A 20,646-nucleotide genomic window follows, 5' to 3' on the forward strand; every position below is an offset into this window, starting at 1 on the left:
TTTAAAAATTTTCGAGCGTTAAAAATTAAAAATTCCGATACATGAATTTATTCGTCGTCCAATGGTCATACAAATATGAATTAGGACTCATTGGATTCGTCTCTATGAGACGAGTCGAATGGTGGTAAGATCACGTCTCTAGCATCGATAGATAGCTTGCTAATGCCAATTTCTTATAAATTATTTAGTGTGAATTAACTTACGAACTATTAATGCTAGAGACATGATCTCACCACCATTCGACTCGTCTCATCGAGACGAATCCAATGAGTCCTAATTCATATTTGTATGACCATTGGACGACGAATAAATTCATGTATCGGAATTTTTAATTTTTAACGCTCGAAAATTTTTAAAAAATGCGAAACTTGATATTATTCGCCATCTAGTGGTCGTACACGAACGAATTTATATTCATTGTATTCGTCTCACCGAGACACGTCGAATGGCGCTAAGATCATGTCTCTAGCACCGATAGATAGCTTGCTGATTCAAATTATTAATAAATCATTTAGCGTGGGTTAACGTGTGATCTATCGATGCTAGAGACATGATCTTACCACCATTCGACGCGTCTCATCGAGACGAATCCAATGATATATGGCTCAACTTTATACGATCACTAGATGGCCGGCTATATGATTTTTCGCATTTTTATAAAAATCGGATTAAACCGAACCGAACCGCCGGTTTTTCGGTTCGGTTCTTACGGATTTCGGCTCTAATCCGAACCGTCTATAATCCGGACCAAACCGACCTGTTCGGAGCTTTAATTATGACATTTAATTATGTGATCAATATACGGAAGTAGATGTTTTAAATAATCCGGAACTTTACAATGTAAATTCTATTTTTTAAAATAAGCTATAGATTGATCATTTTACAATAATACCCAATTAATAAGTATTCTAATAAATATATATACTTACATCTATTTCCTTTCTCCTATCCATATAAGTATAATATAATGCATGAGAAACTTCTCTACAGGTAAATACGTTTTTCAAGTTGAATTGTTTCGGAAATATATAACTTATCACGGTATTCGACATATTAACGTTATGATACGAAAACTTAACAACAATAAGGATATCTAATGAAATCATTATTTATTTATTAGTTATTACAAAAAAAACAGTAAGAATTTTTTTGGTACTTACGATCTTTTGGCAGCCCGTGCCATAATTCACCATTTTTATTATATATTAGGGGCCCAAAAAACATAATTGAACGAGAAAAGAACAAGTTCGATATGGAATTCGTGTTGGATACTTTTATAATTTTACGATCATTTAAGATAGCGGCTTTGAAAGATTTATCCAAATCTTCAATGGGACGTTTTCTACTGATGGATGGACCCATAATTTGTATATAGCATCCATTTTTGAGCTCAAGAAAAATAGAATAGTTCGTCAACAAAAAATACAGAGCTTCTTGACCGATTCTATATATTTTGAAAAATAATAATTAGTTATGCTTTTTATACATTAATTAAATATAAATTTTGCAAAAGCCAACCTCGTATAAAGTTTCAACCAAGCGTATGATTTCTTCATCAAATCAGTTGTAGTATTTAATGCACAGAATCGATATCCTTTCGGATTTTCAATTATAGATTTATTAGACTTAGTAAACCCAAATCTGCCTACGTTGATTATTGGTTCATGTCTATTTACTAAAAAATGAATGGACATATCTATTGTCTACAAATTAATATCGTTCATTAGTAAACGTTCACTCAAAGAAATAAATCAATATAAATTCTCACCGTATCTAGACCTATTTGTTCTTTTCGTATATTTCCCACAATCTCTTGCTTTTCCTTTGTAATCAGTGGGAAGTCTTTACAGGTATTAGAGCTTACAATAGTCGTTCGGAGGAGGTGCTTATACTCCTCTTCATCGTCTTTTTTAATTAAATCAATATCACGAGCAGATGATTGAAGTAAATCATACAAAAGTGTAAGATTTGAATAATTAGTCTTTAGTGTAGTGTTAGCAATTGTATTATTTATTAGAATATTTTATTATAGTGGTTAAAAACTTTCGTGATTTTTTCGCGTATGTCATAAATACAGAAATATAAAAGATCGTCTTCATGAGTGAGATCGATATTTTTGCTGGCCAATCAATGGCTTTTATTGATCTTTTTTTTTACGATAAAAAAAAAATTTACTTTTATTTTTAAATTGATAAAAAAAAAATTACCTTTATTTTTAAATTTAGTATGCCTTTAAGAAGAAGCAGTAAAAGCAAGAATAGAAGCTTAAATTTACGACAATGAAAAGAACAAGTTCGTAATAATGTAACTAATATAGACAATACAATTAATGATGTAGCTACTGAATTAAAAGGTAACGAATTTAAATAATTTAAAATATTATATCTTGAATTAAAAATAACTTTCTTTAAATGTTCAGATAATAATGACGATGCAAATGAGAGTGGATTTGAACATTACACTGAATATAATGAAACTGATTATGTTGATAGTGAGAACGAAAATAATTATGTTGATAGTGATGATGAAAATAATTATGTTGATAGCGACAATGAAAGTGATGATAGTGATGATAAAAATAATTATATCGAAAGTGATGATGATGAAAGTGATGATGAAAATGATTATGTTGATAGTGATGATGAAAATAATGATGTTGTTAGTGATAATGAAGTTGAACACAAAAATTTTGAAGGTTCTGAAAATATACTTGAAAATAATACATTACCAAATTCTTCTTTTGATGGTGAATTTGGACCTTATTTTTCATCAAGTACTTCTGCCTCAATATTTGCTTGGATTACTAAACATATGATAAGTAAGTAAAATTAATTAATAAATTAATATTTTGTCTAAGATATTATTTAATATTTTAAATATTTTAAAACGTTTTATTGTCAGCAACAAATGCGTATAAAGACTTGGTTAAAATTTTAAACCACCCAAATTTTGATGTCAAAGAAGTTCCTACGAATATTAGATACTTTAAAAAAAATAGTCGAGCTAGATTACCATTGTTAACAGTCAAGAAATACACTATACCCATATCTAACATGAAAACACAATCTACTTCTCAGCCTTTTAGAGAGGTATATGCAATATCATTATTTGATATCATAAAAAAAACTTTATCTAACCCACTTTTAATTTCTAAAATGTATAATGGTCCAGGAATTGAAGTAGAGAATAAAAGTGAATTTTGGCATGGTGAACTATGGCAGCAATCTCCATTATTTGGTGAACATAATATTACGATAAATTCAGGTATTTTTTTAAATATTTGGTATTCATTAATTATAAATTATATTAATATTATTTAACTAAAATATATTATTATTTGTTTATTTAGTTGAATATTTTACAGGAGACTTTGTTCATATTATGGCATCAAATCAATTAAATTGTATGAGAATAACGTCTATAATTCTACATAACAGTAGATTAAAGTTAAAATTGCAGAGATTTTTAACTTTTGATGAACTTCCAGCTCAATATCAAACAGCTGATCGTTATTCTAATAGTAGTAATAAAAGATGGTTATTAGAAGATAAACCTATAATAGTTGAACCTGAAGTTATAGTTGGTAAAACATTAGTATGGTTACAAGATCAAGAAGAGCCTAATTATTATACATATATTGTTGCTGAAATTTTATATAATTATCAAAACAAATGGAAAATCAGAAATATATGTTATAGATTTAGACATCCATCAGAATATTGTCCTTTTCCTCAAAATCCACATAATTTACCAATGTGGAAAATATTTATAGATCTTTATTATGATGATTTTGGCACTTTTCAAAATGTATATCATTCATTAGGTGGTGTTTACATACAAATTGGCAATATGCCATTTTCAATGAGAAAACTTTTAAAAAATCATTTTATTATAGGATTTGTTCCTTTTGGTGGAAACTTTAAAGAATTTATTAGTCCATTTTTACAAGAATTAAAAGAATTAGAAAAAGGAAAAGTTTTTAATATTCAAGGTAAAAATATATTGGTAATAGCAGGTCTTGGTATTGTTACTGCAGACCTTCCACAGGGAAATGATTTAGTAGGAGTTATGAGACATAATGCTAAAAGAGGCTGTCGTTCTTGTAAAATTGAAAATCATAATTCTTTAAAATCTTTTGATGATATATCTAAAGAATTGCGATATCATCATTTAATGGATGATGAATTTGACCTTATATTAAATTCAGATTCATTAACAATTCAAAGGAATTTATGTTCAAAATTTGGGTTAAAAAATCAGAAACCAATATTAGATAATTTAATACGTGATCGACTTCTTCAATTACCCCAAGATATCTATCACGCTATTGCTGGTAAAATATTAAAATTAATAAATTGTACATTTAATATGTTTAATTCAAATGGAAATAATGAATTTATTAAAAATTGAAAGTTATTTGAAATGCCTATACAATGGCATAAATTACCAAATCCAATTACACATAGACAAAGTTTTATGATGTCAGATAGATTGCGTTTAGCTATGGTTTTACCACATATTCTTCGACAATATTTACAAATTAAACATTTAAAAAACAATTCACTTATTGAATTACAAGAAAATCTGTCTGTTAATACAAATAGAATTATAGATAAATTAATTCAATGTTGGGTAGTAGTAGCAAAATGTGCTAAACTTTGTTTTAGTTTATTTTTTAATAATGAATCATATAAAATTTTGAATGATTTATTAAACCAAGAAGCAATTTTACTTACAAAGGTATTAATTAAAATTAAATAATATTATTAATTATTATATAATATTAATTAGAGTATTATTTTATTAATTTTATAGATTTTTCCTCAAGATTTTACTAATCTTCCTAATTTACATATTAATGGTCATTTACAACATCATGCTAAAACATTTGCTACATTAGTAAATAGTGCTGTTGGAGTTAAAGAAATGGTTCATAAAATATTTAAAAATACTGTTTCACATACAAATGGAAAAATGATAGAAAAGGATCTAATAAAAAGATATAATACTTTACAGGCATTACGTAATATCATAGATGGTACTTTGGATTCTCATTATAATAATTTTTTGGGAAATGGTTATTTTCAAGACAATATTTTTAGATTATTGCTTTCTTCTTGGTTTGCTACATCAGCAACTATTTCTAATACTAAAAAAATAGGTATGTTTTATTATTAATTTATTTAACTGATTTTAATTTTAATTTTCACTTATTAAAAAATTTTATTATATAGCAATTAATGAAGCAGTTGAATCCCCAGATGATTCTATTTATGAAATTCAGCTACAAGCTAAATGGAAACAATATAAGATTTTGCAAAATAATTTTGAAACAAATATATCAATTAATGGTGATATTTACTATGGTCTTAAAACAGCTTATAAAGAATACTTTAACTTTACAGAATATCTTCATAATACCAAAATTATTTATTTTAATTATATTTCATATAAGGTATTAAACCAAGATGGTAAATCATCAATAATACGAATAAGTGTTGGAAATGTAGTAGAACTTGAAGAGGAATTAGAAGGGAATTCATATGCAATAGTACAAGCCATTTTTTTACATACTTATAATAATGCTAAAACATACCCTTTTTATTTTTTAAAATGGTTTGAAAAAATTGAAGGAAGAAATGGTATTGATTCTCTAATGATGTGTCAAAAATACAAAATATGTACAGAAAGGAAAAAATGGCACAATGTTTTTCCTATTTCTTTTGTAACTTCCATGCCTAAAGTCCATTTTGTTCATCAATGTGTTAATGACTGTTCAGTAAGAAATCATAATCTATCACAACCTTACTTACTAAATGAATTTTTTTATAATGCAATATAAAATAAAGTTCAGAGTTAATTTCTATAAATTATTAATATCAAGTAGTAAAATTAAATATTTTTAATTATTATTTCAATATTTAAAATAATTTTTCTAAACTTACAAAATTCAAATTTTATTGAATATTCTCAATTTTAGCAGATCGACACATTTTTTTTCTTTTAAGTAACGAAATTCAAACCTTTTTTTGTAGATATCATCTTGGCTGATGTGGATTGCAGCATTTCAAGGTATTTAACTTCGAAATTCATCATATAAATATGTTTTTTATTTTAATTTTAAGTTTCAACATCTTGCTAGTATTTATTTTGAAGAAAGGAAATGCTTACTAAATTTTCGAATTAAGATTATCAAAATATATACACAGGTCAAATGCTGACAAATCGGCATCCAATCGGATGCCAATAGTCATCCTTATTTGGTGATCGGATGCCAGTTAGGCGGTCAATTAATGGCGCAAATCAGAATATAACCGGATGTGCCAATTATAATATTACATAATAAAAATAAATCACACCCGGCACTATTTAATTTGACCACTATTTAATTTGTCAAATTAAATATAACCAGTATCTTCTGATTGCTAATAGAACCTTCCGATTGTAATTAATCGTTTAATAGAAATGCGCTGATTTGAATTGATTGCAAATATTATATTTATTATTATTCTAATACAATAATTTAAAATACAATCTATCAATAAGCTAATTTGATAAATCCTACATATACTATCTATCCAATGAACCTGCCAAAACATACAAAAGAAAAGAATACATTAGTATTATTTACTAATATTTCCAATTTAAAACATCTCCCCTTCTTTTCTATGGGCTGTTTTATTAGTTTCAAGGTACCTGGTAGGCCCTACAATAAAAAAAAAGAAAGTGGAACGTTAATAAAGCTTACTAGCATTCTCAATTTAAAAAAACTCCCTCCTACTTTTAATAATTACCTCTCAGGGGGTTCCTTTGGTTCCGAAGGTCCTATAATAAAAAAATTTTTAGATAAGAAAAATGGCGTTGGTATAATTTAATAATGCTAACATCACCATACCCACCAAAGACACTTATCGTTCCAAGAGAAAATATTCCAAGACGCTGACCTACAGAAAAAAAAGTCCAAGTGCTGTTCAATGTTGAGAAATCCAACCAAAGAAGTCCAAGAAGTCAACGTCTGAAGTCCAATGCCAAAAGATCCAGTACCTACAGAAAAAAAGAAAGGTGAAAAACTAATAAAAAATTAAAGAAAATATGTAAGTTTCGAAGTATCAAATCAAAACTTGCCATACCCCAAAGCTGAAGAAACTGATACCTACAAAAAAAAGAGGAATTTAAAAAAAAGAAAAAATTAAAATAAAATTGTAAGTTCCGAACTGAAACTTACCAAATCCAAGATCAGATCCAAATAAACCAGTATCTAAAAAAGGAAATGAAAGTTTAAAACGATTTTTTTAAAAATACATCCCCCCCTTGAAACCGATATCTATGAATAAAAATTAAAAAGTTTTTTCAAAAGAAAAATTTACTAAAAAAGTTAAGTTTCGAAGCTAACTTACCGATCCAAAGCGCAAAAATCTAAGCTGATACATACCTAAAAAACGAAGCCATGAGAGTAATTTTTTTAAAGGAAAAATTTTTTTTTAAGTTTATTAACGCTAAAAAGATTATCTTTCAGCACAAACCATAATTGACTAGTCTGATCTACTGATTGATTTATTTTGCTTTGACAATTCACATGCAAAAATTGTCAACAAACTTTACCGACGTAACTGCCGTAATGTCACTGCTAAAAAAAGAAAAAGTCTGTACCCCTAATTTTCTATATACCATTTTAATATATCACATTGACAAATAAAGTCTAATTGGCATAATTGTCGGTTTGGCAACAATAAGTAAATTTCTGATTGCTCCTTATTTTACATGTTGAAGATCTGAATTTCCCAACCGGCAGATATAGATTAGGATTCCCATTCCATTTTTATTGGATAGGAACGCATGTCTTATACATTTTTCTATTTTGTGTATCATTTTTTGTTTGTAATACGACAAAAAAAATATTTTTTTGTTTGGGTTATCATTTCTAAAAGAATTAAGTTTTCTTATGTAATATGTAATATTATTAGCTCCTTTTTTTTTAAAAAAAAAATTTTTAAAGTATTTTGAAAGATTTTTTTTCGCTATAAAATAATTTTTTTTATCGAAATTGATGAGAGGAGATGGTTTTTATTGGCTAAATTTTCATATAAGAAAATACATTATGTCATGGCAAAAAAATGTTTTCATCGGGCTACTACCATAATATTCAATCCGATGAAGGCATTGTGTTGAATTTAAATTCTTCATGACTTTTATCGAAGCTACATTCAATTTAGTGTTATGATGAAATCAGTAAAGGGAGAGAAAAACTTTCACACACAATAAATTTTAGTATAATTGAGATATCTCACTGACAGATCTGCATTCATGATTGACCAGAATATTGTCTCAGAATACTAAAGATTGGTTGTCATTGCAATACGTTACCATTATGTAAGTTACCGGTTACAAACTTTTGCTCATTTCTTTATTCCAATTTAAATGTGATTTACAAAATAGCAACATAAGATCACTGACAAATTAAAATAAATTGTTAAGTTCGTAAACAAATACTTAACAATCTCTACATTTGTAAGAAATTAAATTTACTGCCAGGTTCAATTTAATTTTTTTTCGCTAAATCATATAAATGATAAAAATGTAAATTATAAAATAGTAGTAATAATAATAATTCAATAATTCGTTAAAACATGGAGATGTGACGTACTTAATAAATTTTTTAACAATCCGCAAGACCTTTACCATGAACAAAAAAAGCTAGATAAATAACAATCGCTGAAAATGTCAGGGGTAAAGTTTGTTTCGTAATGACAAATATAAACTCGTGTGATTTATTATGTCAGATCGAACACTGCTTTATTTGATGAAAATTGCCCCATAAAATAGTTTTTGACAAAGAATTTGAACTTTTTTTCGTGTTTCAAGCGTGTACTTTATTCTGATTCATTTGTGATCAGAAGATTCTTCGCGTAGTTAACGCGGTTACTGCATTAATATAAATGTAAGCTGATTTTCACACTCTTTCTAAATATTCTAAATAAAAATGGCCCCCAAAAAAAAATCTAAAAATGCTACATCAAAAAGTATGTAGCTAAATAAATTTCTTAATAAATAATATCTCGAATAAATTATAAACCATAACTTAATATTCTTTTCTTCTATTATAGGATTAGGTGGTACGGTTGCAGAAGGATCAAAACAACCTATAACAAAAAATAGAAGTTCATTTAATACAAATGAAGCAAGAACTAAGAAAAATAAATCTATAGAGGAAATATCCTCAGACTTAGAAACTGTCGCAGAAGAAAATGAACAAGCATTAGCTATAACAAACAGAAGTTTACCTGAAGCAAGATCTAAAAAAGACATATTCGTCATGGTAATTCCCCCAGAAATAGAAACTGCTGTTATAGAAGAATCTCAACAAGAAAAGAATGCTCCGAAAAAAAGAAGTCTACCTAATACCGTTGAATCAAGATTTAAGAAAAAAAAATCTATACAAGAGATTCCGCCTGACATAATAGATTTAGAGACAGTCGAAGGACCTGAACAACAAGGGCAAGGTTTGTCAAAAGAACAAAACTATTTGCTATGAATATTTAGAATGAAAAACTAACGTGTTTTCAAACGAAAAGAAAATTTAAGTTTATTCAATTTCGATAAAATAACGAATGATATTCCTATATTAATTCCAGATCGTCCAAACATGTAAGTAAACTACTGTTTGGGACACATTTATCACATCTTATGTTACACTTATACCTTCAATGCCCTTACTAATTAGGATATACCTCTTTTTTTTTTTAAAGGAGAAACAATTTAGAATCATACACAGAATTTGAAATTGCCAATTTTGTTGCGGATCATCCATCAATATTGGAGCTGGCTAGTGTTCTTAAGGAATCTAAAAGCGTAACGGCTGGAAATTCTAGAAATTGTAAATTGCCAGCTCTTTCTCTTCAGGTATAGTAAATATTTATAATTCATTTTAATGTAAATTTATTTTGAATTAAAAGTCTATCATTATTTAGAAAGAAAAGGGTATAAATAATAAACTTTTGATCGAAGAACTCAAGCTCCTATTTCTAAAGTGTCGAAAACTGAATTCGCATGTTTTTAATGCGATTATTTGTGCAATTTATCCAGATTTGAGGGATAAACTTCATCAGGAGACAGCAAAGAATATTCATCACAAATGCGTATTAAAAATGGCAGACTATAGGCACAAATATGCACTGGTCAGAATAGTCCATTTCGTCCAAATTTCAAATTGATGAATGTTGGATGAAAGTTGGTCTAATTTTGGCCGATCATTGCCAAAAAAATCGTTAAAATTAAAATGGACGATTTGCACAGTTCGCCTGCCACTTGGCAATCACAAATTGGCAAAAATTCATTGAAAAATCGGAAATAAACTATTCGTCAACCTTTATTAGACATTCATCCAAATTTCAAATTGCCAAATGTTAGACGAAATTAAGTCTAATTTTGTCTAATTGTTAATGATTTTTATGTATTTAGCTTATATTTAATTTTGTAATAACAATCAATTGATTATATTTTATTATTTCGTTTTATTAAAATTACACATTAAAAATTATCATATTAAATATCTAATATCTACAGTATCTGTCTATTTACACCTACCATCCACCATCTACTATCTACCATTCACCATTCACCATTCACCATTCACCATTCACCATTCACTATCCATTGTCAACCCCATCGTCAACCACCATAAACCATCATCCACATCATCCACATCTCCATCGTCCACTATCATCCACCATCATCCACTCATCCAAAGTTATTCACGTACATCCAAACCCAAGAACCGAAAGCCAAAATCTACAAAATTGAAGATAAAAAATTTAAAAATATTAAAAAAAAATACTTTTTTAAAAGAAAGTTTCGAAGCTTTAACTTTGAAACTTACCCATATATTCAACGCCCAAGAACCGAAAGCCGAAATCTACAAAATTGAAGATAAAAAATTTAAAAATATTAAAAAAAATAATTTTTTTTAAAAAAAGTTTCGAAGTTTTTACTTCAAAACTTACCCATATATCCAAAGCCCAATAACTGAAAGAACCTACAAAATAGAAGAAAGAAAAAATTAAAAAAAATTATTTTTTTTAAAAAAAGTTTCGAAGTGTGAAGTATTTCACTTCGAAACTCACCTATATATCCAACACCCAAGAACCGAAAGCCGAAATCTACAAAATAGAAAAAAGAAAAAATTAAAAAAAATTTTTTTTTTTAAAAAAAGTTTCGAAGTGTGAAGTATTTCACTTCAAAACCCACCTATATATCCAACGCCCAAGAACCGAAAGAAACCTACAAAATAGAAAAAAGAAACAATTAAAAAAAACAATTTTTTTTAAAGTTTCGAAGTTTAACTTCAAAACTTACCCATATATCCAAAGCCCAAGAACCGAAAGCCAAAATCTACAAAATAGAAAAAAAAAATTAAAATAAAATTAAAAAAATTAATTTTTTTTAAAAAAAGTTTCGAAGTTTAACTTCGAAACTTACCGTATATCCAAAGCCCAAGAACCGAAAGCCGAAATCAACAAAATAGAAAAAAAAATTAAAATAAAATTAAAAAATTAATTTTTTTAAAAAAAGTTTTGAAGTTTTACTTCGAAACTTACACATATCCAATGCCCAAGAACCAAAGGCCGAACCTACAAAATGGAAGAAAAAAAGTTAAAAATAATTTTTTTCAAAAAAAGTTTCGAAGTCTTACTTCGAAACTTACCCATATATCGAACGCTTAAAGAACCGAAAGCCGAAACCTACAAAATAGAAGAAAAAAAATAAAAAAAAATTTAAAAAAAATAATTTATTTAAAGAGTTTTGATTCCTTCGCTTCGAAACTCACCTATATATCTAATGCGAAGCCGAAACCTACAAAATAGAAGAAAAAAAAATCAAAAAAATATAATAAATAAAAAAAAATTAAAGATTCGTACTTACGAATCTTTGGGTTTTCATTCTTCGGAAGCCCACCCGAACCTATAAAAAATGAAAAGAATGGTTATTAGTAACCGTTCATTAATATTAAAAAAAAACAAAAAAAAAAAACAAAACCAAAGATTCGTATATACTTACGAATCTTGGTTTTTTCCGTACCTACAAAAAAAAGAAAGAAACGATTAGTAAATCGTTCCTTTAAAAAAAAAGATAGTTTCGAAATCTCTTCAAAACTTACCTTTAGGATTTTGGTATCCACGCCGGAACTGATCCATACAAAAAAAAAAAACGTTAAAAATTAACGTTTTTTTATTATAGTTTTGAAATTTTTCGAAACTAATCTTGGGGTTCGGTATCCAAGCTGGAACCGATAGCCCTACAATTAAATATAAAAAAAAACGTTAAAAAACGTTTTTTTTTAAAGAAGTTTCGAAAATCGTTCGAAACTTATCTGGAATATCGGCGTCCACGTTGGAGCCGATTTCCTATACAATAAAATAAAAAAATAACGTTTTTTAATATAAAAAATATTTTTAAAGAAGTTTCGAAACATTTGTTTCGAAACTTACCTGGAATATCGGTATCCACGCCGGAACCGAATTCCTAAATAAAAATAAAAAAAAAAATGTTTTTTTTTATTAAAAAACGTTTTATTGAAGTTTCAAAACTTTAGTTTCGAAACTTAACTGGAATATCGGCGTCCACGCTGGAGCCGATTTCCTATACAAAAATAAAAAAACGTTTTATTAAAAACGTTTTATTAAAGAAGTTTCGAAAATTTTTTTCGAAACTTTACCTGGAATATCGGTATCCACACCGGAACCGAATTCCTAAATAAAAATAAAAAAAAAACGTTTTTTTTTTTTTTTTTTTTTTTTTTTTTTTTTTTTTTTTTTTTTTTTTTATTAAAAAACGTTTTTTAAGAAAGTTTCGAAACTTTAGTTTCGAAACTTAACTGGAATATCGGCATCCACGCTGGAGCCGATTTCCTATATAAAAAAAATAAAAAAAAACGTTTTTTTTTATTAAAAAACGTTTTAAAGAAGTTTCGAAACATTTTGTTTTGAAACTTACCTGGAATATCGGCGTCCACGCTGGAGTCGATTTCCTATACAAAAATAAAAAATGTTTTATTAAAACGTTTTATTAAAGAAAGTTTCGAAAATTTTTTTTGAAACTTTACCTGGAATATTGGTATCCACGCCGAAACTGATTTTCTACACAAAAAATATAATAAAAAAAACGTTTTTTAGTATAAAACGTTTTTTTTTAAAGAAAGTTTCGAAAATCTTTCAAAACTTTACCTGGGAAACGGTATCCACGCTGGAACCGATTTCCTATATAAAAGTATAAAAAAAACGTTAGAAACGTTTTCTTTAAAATAACAGTTTTGTAAAAAAAATTAAAAAATCGGAACGTTAACTGACGTTTCGATTGAAAATGTAAAAAAAAAATCAAATGAAATGTTAAAGAACGTTTCGCGAAAAAATATTAAAAAAATGGAGTGTTAATTAACATTTCAATAGAAAAATTTAACGAAATGTTTCGTAAAAAAATAAAAATATTAAAAATCGGAACATTAACTAACTAATGGTCTGATAAAAAATTGAACAAAAAAAAATTTTTGAAACGTTTAAAACCGTTTCGTTTAGAAAAAGAAAAAATTTTTTTTCGAAATAGTTTAAACTATTATTTAATAGTCTAAATTCGGTAATAGATCAACTAATTACTGTGACTGCAGCTTAGTACAGTGATCTGCCGTTATTGATATTAAATTAATTATAAAAAATTGGTTAAAAATCGTCAAAAAAGTTTTTAAGTTGATTGTTGTTGTTAATAAAAATCAATAAAAAAATAGTATTGGTCGATTTATGGATTTTTTTATGTTACAACTCAATCAAAAATCGACCAAAAATCGACCAGTTGATTTATGCTAAATTTTTTTTCGATTTTTGTAATTGGCCGAATGTTTGACGAATCACGTGATGACGATGACGAACTTTTGACGAAAGGTATTAATGCCGAAAGAAATGATTTCGACCAGTGATGTGAAAAAAATATCAGAAATGGTGAATACTTATATAAAAGATGAAGAGTAAGAATCAAAATAAATTACTATTGATTATTGTATTATTATTAAATAAAAATATTAACCAAATTTATAGAAAGGTTACGGTTGAAGAATACATTGGCGATTCATGGAGAAACATTTTATCTATGCATCTTCGTGCTATTCAAAAAGATGAATTTGAATCGTCAAAAGATGATCAAGAACAACTTAAAAAATTTGTAATAGAATCATTTAAAATCGTTCTTGATTATGAACTACTAGATAAAGATGGCGCAGATGTTGATCTTCCTGGGGATAAAATCAAAAAAACTTTAGATCATATTACCTTAGGAATTAAAGTTCATTCTGTATCAAAGCATGATATTGTAAACACTTTAGATCTCAAAAAATTGCTTAGGTAATTTTTTTTCGCAACAAAATAAATGTAATTGTTAAAAATAAAAATATTTCCAAATATTAAATTCGGTGTTTTTGTGCTATAAGTAATGTTCCATTAAGTTTTATTCGGTAACGGAATTTTACACAGTGATCCAATGCCATTCATACATAAAGAGTTATGTATCAAGATTTTCAAGCAAGAGACTTAAGAGACTTGATTAAAGAATCTTTACTTTAGCCAAAAAAGTTTTTAATGTGAAAATTTGGGAAAATTCTGACGTAAAGTTGTTGCTTGAGGAATTGCGCCTCCTTCTTTGAGGTGTTTTTAAAAAAAACGGAAGTAAACTATTAACTTTCGTAAAGGAATATCTGCATTAGAAAATGCTTCTATCGAATCCTTTATCACTTCTTTTTTTGATGCTATAGCAAGTAGTTTGTATTGTTTGCTGACTTTTGGCTTTTTCCTTTGTTTCAAAAATAATTTTTTGGGAAGCATGCTTTTTGTTAATTTATGTTTCCATTCTACTGAGATCACATACAGAAAAGTAATCCATTATCAGCACGAAATACATAATCTTTAACTCGTATATGAACTTTTATTGCACTGATTTTTCGATATAGGATAATGACTTGCCCCCCTTAAAATTTATACTGCAGAAAATTTTGTGAATATGTCATATATATGTTGTGCCTCAGATCGTCAGATCGCAACTAGGTGAAACAATGTGATATACGGAAAGAAAAGTTCATTCGAACTTTTCTTAATTCTCAAAATCTTGTGATTAAAGATTTTCAAGGATAAGGAAGAAAAGTTCATTCGAACTTTTCTTAATTCTCAAAGTCTTGTGATTAAAGATCTTCAAGAATAAGGAAGAAAAGTTCGTTCGAACTTTTCTTAATTCTCAAAATCTTGTGCTTCGGTTTTTTTCTTAAAAAAAAAATATCTTAATCTGAAAAAATAGTGCTAGTTTAACCCATTAGTAACTACACTAAAAATTATTTTAATTATTATGCTTTAAATAGGAACGGTTCTTCACGGCTAATTAGCTTCTTTGAGGTAAGTTTCGGAAGCTTTTATTATTATTTTTATTTTTTTCTTTTCGGAACGGTACTAACCGTTTTTTTTTCTTTTTTTTTAGCATTTCGGCCTGGACTCTCTCCCGGTAAATAAGTGTGCTATGATGTCTACTATGGTGTTAGTTTCTTTCTCCTAGAACGGTACTGACTGTTCTTTTGCCTTTTTTTTAGCATTTCGGCCTGGACTCTCTCTCGGTAATAGGTGGTGTTTATGGTGTTGGTTTCTTTCTCCTAGAACAGTACTGACCGTTCTTTTGTCTTTTTTTTTTTAGCAGAAACTTTTCCTGAATTAGAAGTCATTCCCTCTAACAAAATATCAATTAGAGAAGCTGCATGCTTTCAGAATGCTGGTTTAGTATCAGGGGGTATATGTAATTGTAAAGGTGAATGCAATAGTAATAAATGTCGCTGTAAGAAGGCGGGTGGAGACTGTAGCAGTAGATGTTATAGTGGACGTTCGTGGCAAAAATAAATGATACTTATATGTAAAATAAATTAGTCAAGAAATGCATTATTACTGATGTATTATATGAAAAAAATAATTAAGAAATTGAATTTAAAGTAATTTCATATATGCTTAATTCATTGATTTTATTTGTTAATGGATTATACATAATTTTTATATTATTTAATATCAGATTTTACATTAAACTTTTCGTTCCTCTTATTATGAATTTTCATTTCTCTAATATTCCTATGTTTTCTTACTTAAATATTTACCTATTCTAAAAACCATTAATCTATTCCTATTAAAAAAAGAAAAGGGAATGGTTAGTATCTAGAAGAAAAAACCAATACTATAGATACCATAGCACCACCTATTTACTAGGAGAGAGTCCAGGCCAAAATGCTAAAAAAAAGACAAAAGAACAGTCAGTATCGTTCTAAGAGAAAGAAACTAACACCATAATAGACATCATAGCACACCTATTTACCGGGAGAGAGTCCAGGCCGAAATGCTAAAAAAAAAAGAAAAAAAAACGGTTAGTACCGTTCTGAAAAAGAAAAAAATAAAAATAAAAATAAAAGCTTCTGAAACTTACCTCAAAGAAGCTAATTAGCGTGAAGAACCGTTCCTATTAAAGCATAATAATCAAAATAATTTTTATGTAGTTACATAACACTATTTTCAGATTAATAAAATAGTAGATATTTTTTTTAAAAAAAAATTTATTTGCCTTAGATTAAAAAACCGAGCACCTCAGATTATCAATGATCCACATCACACACCTCACATGACGATTTCAATCCGAGAATCGATCTAGCGATATAGTTTATCAAAAAATTTTGTGACTTGTATGATATTATGTGAAATGCCATAAATCATCGTCCTGCACTGGATCTGCTGCGCGGAATTTTATTTTTCGTTCGCATTTTTGGGTATTTGGATTAAGATCTAAAATATAGATCTGTCATCTGTGAGATATAGCAAGCCAAAGCGAAATCAGACATTGTATGCGTGTACTGTAGACAAATTTAGTATACATACCATACAATTACGCCAATTGATAATCAGTTTATATAAACTGAGATTAAAATAAAAATTGATCTTATCATCTTTACAAACTACGACGAGCTACGACGAGCTATGACGAGCTACGGAAGTTTGTAGTCAAAACTACACTGAAATGCGACCAGTGCTCATGTATATTATTTTCCCTAACCCTTTTCTACTAACCTTTGATTTTGTAGTGTTTGGTTTTATTGCCACAGTTCACCTATAAACCGGTTGCCATGCTTGAGTACTAATAGCATCTAAGTTAGTTGTTGAAGCTGAAGTTTAGGGTTCGCCCTTTTCTAAGGTGGATTCATAAGTAGTGCAATGGTTTCTATTCTTATTTATTTAATTCATTATACACAAGCATATACACATATTCCCACTTTTTTTCGTCTTGTACTTTTGTTAGTAAAGAAGCCAACTACAAACAAGAATAATTATGCAATAATCAAATCCTTTGATCAAGATCAAAATGATACTGTCATTTGAGATTAAAATTGGTTAAAGAAAAGTAAGGTTGCAACATACAATTATGGAAAATAAGACAATCATATGAAGTGAAACCTGAAAGATGAGTACACAGCTATTATATCTTCTCCATCAGTTATTGTTAGAGATCATGCACTCTTTTGGCAGTCACGTGTTTCGTTAAATACTTATTTGGTCAGTTTATTTACTAAAAGCATTACTTTCGTCATTTCAGACAAAGATCAGAACATCATCAACAACCCGTTTGTCTTCTTACGACGTACACCATCACCAGACTATGAATCCAACACCACCATCAGTGATCGTTCGTACAGAATCGGTAGATACTGTACCCACTCCGGCCCATGATTAACATTAAGACAGAAACAATATCAGACCGATACATAATGCATCATTCCACACCTGACAGTATTTACGTGTGGCGTCAATAGACGAAAGAATAATACGAGAGATGGAATATGTTTGAACTTCCTTTTTTTTAATGCTTCTGTTCACTCTTCTTTCTTTGGTTTTTTCTTTCCTTAGCCTTTTACTCTCATGCGTAGTGGGCGGGACGTGTTCAGATGCGTCCCTTCACAGGTTTGTTTTTTGACACCAAGGTGGCGCTGTCAAATTTGGCGGTTTGGTAGTTTAGAATTACTTTAGGCTTACGAATAGTTTGTCCCTTTGTTCACATGGAAATTAAATAAAAATAAAATATTGATACTTGATTTTTAATTTAATTAAGCTTTTTTATTAAAGCTTAACTTTACAAGTCGATAATTTAATCGAATTCTTACTTTTTCGCAAGGCTAATAAGTTTCATTTTTTTACCTTATTACATTATTGCATTCCATTTTTGTTTAGTGCTATTTCGTATGTCTTTGTCTGGTGGCTCTTTTGGAAAGAGAAAGAGTACTAAGCTATTTTTCGTCTTTTAGTTTCTAGTCTCTATTTCATACTACCCTTTTTTTTGTTCCTTGTTCCTTTGATTCTTCCAGAAAGGTAAAGGTGAGCTTTTTTCGCCTCTGATCATTTCTTGTCTTTGTTCGTACTAACTGATTTTTTGTTTCTTTAGGTCCTGGTTGTCGAGTGTTCTATTGAAAGGTAAAGGTAATTTTTCTTCATCCGTTTTATAATCTAATTTTCATCTTTGGTTCTTTCTGATTAGTTGACTAATATCGGTTTTCTTTTCTTTAGGGCTTTGTGAGTATACTTTCGGAGTGACAGTTGGTTTATTTATGGCAATTTTTTCTTTTAATCTTAGGTTGGTTTTATTCAGTTTCTTACTGAATTCATCGTCTTTTTTTAGGTCTCAATGACTCTTCTTTCAGATTTTAACGGTTTTTCCTGGAAATTAAGATTAGGTTCATTCTTATTTTTTTTTCTTTTCTACCTTTCAGAACAAGGGTAGTTTTTGTTTTCCTTTTTGATTTCATTACTAGTAATCATCGTCTTCTTTCTCTTGGTTTTTGGTACATTTTAGATTTGGCGGCTCTTTGAGATTTTTCTTTTCTATTGGGTTTATCACGAATAAAGTATGAAATTTCTTTTTTATTTTTTTTTTTGCAAAAACTAACTCCGACTTGGAATTACTAGAATCCTAGGCAAGTTCGAAAAAATTTTCAACCCTTTTAAAAAAAATTTGGTACTCCTAGTTCCAGCTTCGATATCAAGGTTCTTAGTGAATTTCAAAAATTATTGTAAACTTCTTTATATTAAAAACGATTTAACTTTTTTTTTAATTTACAGGAAATCTGGCTTCAACTCTGAAAAACTGAAACAAACCCATGATTAGTACAGCAGTTCGAAAGTATTTTTCTTAAATTGCTTATAAATGTTTTTGCCAATTTTTTTTTGGTAATGATCAGCCAAAATTAAAAAATAGCGATATTTTAATAATATTTCTGCGATGTTATTATATTAAAATATTATAAAAATATTGTATTAATATCGTAATTTGAGTATAATAAAAAAAATTATTTCTCTTATTTTTCATATTATGGTTATTATATTGTTTTCCTATCATCTTTTTATTTTATTTAAATAGTATTTTTTAAATTATCATATTTTTATAGTTTATTTATTATTATTATATCATACTATTACATAACTGTATCGTAAAAATATTTTTTAAAATTAGGAGTTTTAGCAAAGTAATTAATGATTATATATATATCTTTCAATTTATTTTATTATTAATATTTTTATTAACTTTTCTTTTTATTTAAATTAAAGGTCGTAATGAAAATTTTTTTTTTTAACATACATGGTTAAAGATTTTATAATTTTTTTGTTTTTTTCATATAACTGAAGTTTTACCTAGTAGGTTTGCTAGGTAGCATAACTAGGTAAAACTTTAGAATTTTTGAAAAGTTTTAAGGTTGCCGGTAATACTTAAATATGCAATCATGTATATATTATAGGTATAATTAAAGTACTATGATTTCATATAAAATGGACTTAATGTCTTAATTTATGTTAAATAATCAACCAGAAAATATTGATAAAAGTTTTTTGCATACCAATAAAATACTGTAGTTCGGTAAATTTACTACCATACTTGTAAATTCCATATTTATATTAAAGAAAAAAGAAAATAAATGATAGCAAAATATTTGCGAGATTAATAGATCTAAATCACGATTGTTAAAGAAAAATTCGCAAGAATTTTTCTTGATACTGCTTAATTTTTGTGATACCGCTTAATTTTTAAAGTTTAAATGTGATACCGCTTATTTTAATTTCAAGAAAAATTCGCAAGAATTTTTCTTAATGCTGCTTAATTTTTAAAGTTTAAAAATGTGATACCGCTTATTTTAATTTCGATTAATAAATTAAAGTCACGTTCTTAAGAAAAATTCGCAAGAATTTTCTTAACACTGCTTAATTTTTAAAGTTTAATTATGTGATACTGCTTATTTTAATTTCGATTAATAAATTAAAGTCACGTTCTTAAGAAAAATTCACAAGAATTTTTCTTAATACTGCTTAATTTTTGTGATACCGTGCTTAATTCCCCGATTAATAAAATTGAAATCACGTTTTTAAGAAAAATTCGCGAGAATTTTCCTTGATACTGCTTAATTCTAATTCAGCTAATTTAGTATTAAGGTTTTAATTTAAAAATTACGCAGTATCTAATTAAATTGTTCAGTTACACTAAATTTTTTTTTTTTTTGCGAACAAAAAAAAAAATTTCAAATTCAAAAAAAAACGAGTTTTTTTTAGTATGTTT

At 27.8% G+C, this 20,646-nt stretch overlaps 5 protein-coding genes across 5 annotated transcripts; 4 read left to right on the forward strand and 1 right to left on the reverse strand.

The window, feature by feature from the left end:
* Nucleotides 1-769: 769 nt before the first annotated feature.
* On the reverse strand, nucleotides 770-1,694 carry OCT59_009112 (uncharacterized protein; the record flags this gene model as incomplete). Its single annotated transcript, XM_066133321.1, has 4 exons — nucleotides 770-847; nucleotides 930-1,093; nucleotides 1,161-1,444; nucleotides 1,519-1,694. 4 exons carry the CDS (start codon nucleotides 1,692-1,694, stop codon nucleotides 770-772), a joined length of 702 nt encoding a protein of 233 aa, XP_065999771.1.
* Nucleotides 1,695-2,279: 585 nt separating this feature from the next.
* Nucleotides 2,280-4,410, forward strand: OCT59_009113 (uncharacterized protein; the record flags this gene model as incomplete). Its single annotated transcript, XM_066133322.1, has 5 exons — nucleotides 2,280-2,292; nucleotides 2,420-2,818; nucleotides 2,902-3,264; nucleotides 3,350-3,823; nucleotides 3,896-4,410. The coding sequence occupies 5 exons, from the start codon at nucleotides 2,280-2,282 to the stop codon at nucleotides 4,408-4,410; spliced, it is 1,764 nt and encodes a 587-aa protein (XP_065999772.1).
* Nucleotides 4,411-4,479: 69 nt separating this feature from the next.
* OCT59_009114 (uncharacterized protein) lies at nucleotides 4,480-5,842 on the forward strand (the record flags this gene model as incomplete). The annotated part of the gene is made up of 3 exons (XM_066133323.1): nucleotides 4,480-4,740; nucleotides 4,816-5,161; nucleotides 5,235-5,842. 3 exons carry the CDS (start codon nucleotides 4,480-4,482, stop codon nucleotides 5,840-5,842), a joined length of 1,215 nt encoding a protein of 404 aa, XP_065999773.1.
* Nucleotides 5,843-8,980: 3,138 nt separating this feature from the next.
* OCT59_009115 (uncharacterized protein) lies at nucleotides 8,981-9,906 on the forward strand (the record flags this gene model as incomplete). The annotated part of the gene is made up of 4 exons (XM_066133324.1): nucleotides 8,981-9,020; nucleotides 9,105-9,500; nucleotides 9,573-9,645; nucleotides 9,747-9,906. The coding sequence occupies 4 exons, from the start codon at nucleotides 8,981-8,983 to the stop codon at nucleotides 9,904-9,906; spliced, it is 669 nt and encodes a 222-aa protein (XP_065999774.1).
* A 4,028-nt stretch (nucleotides 9,907-13,934) lies between these two features.
* OCT59_009116 (uncharacterized protein) lies at nucleotides 13,935-14,388 on the forward strand (the record flags this gene model as incomplete). Its single annotated transcript, XM_066133325.1, has 2 exons — nucleotides 13,935-14,011; nucleotides 14,082-14,388. 2 exons carry the CDS (start codon nucleotides 13,935-13,937, stop codon nucleotides 14,386-14,388), a joined length of 384 nt encoding a protein of 127 aa, XP_065999775.1.
* Nucleotides 14,389-20,646: the final 6,258 nt, after the last annotated feature.

Source organism: Rhizophagus irregularis, chromosome 17 (genome assembly GCF_026210795.1).
Source record: "Rhizophagus irregularis chromosome 17, complete sequence".
NCBI lineage: Eukaryota > Fungi > Glomeromycota > Glomeromycetes > Glomerales > Glomeraceae > Rhizophagus > Rhizophagus irregularis.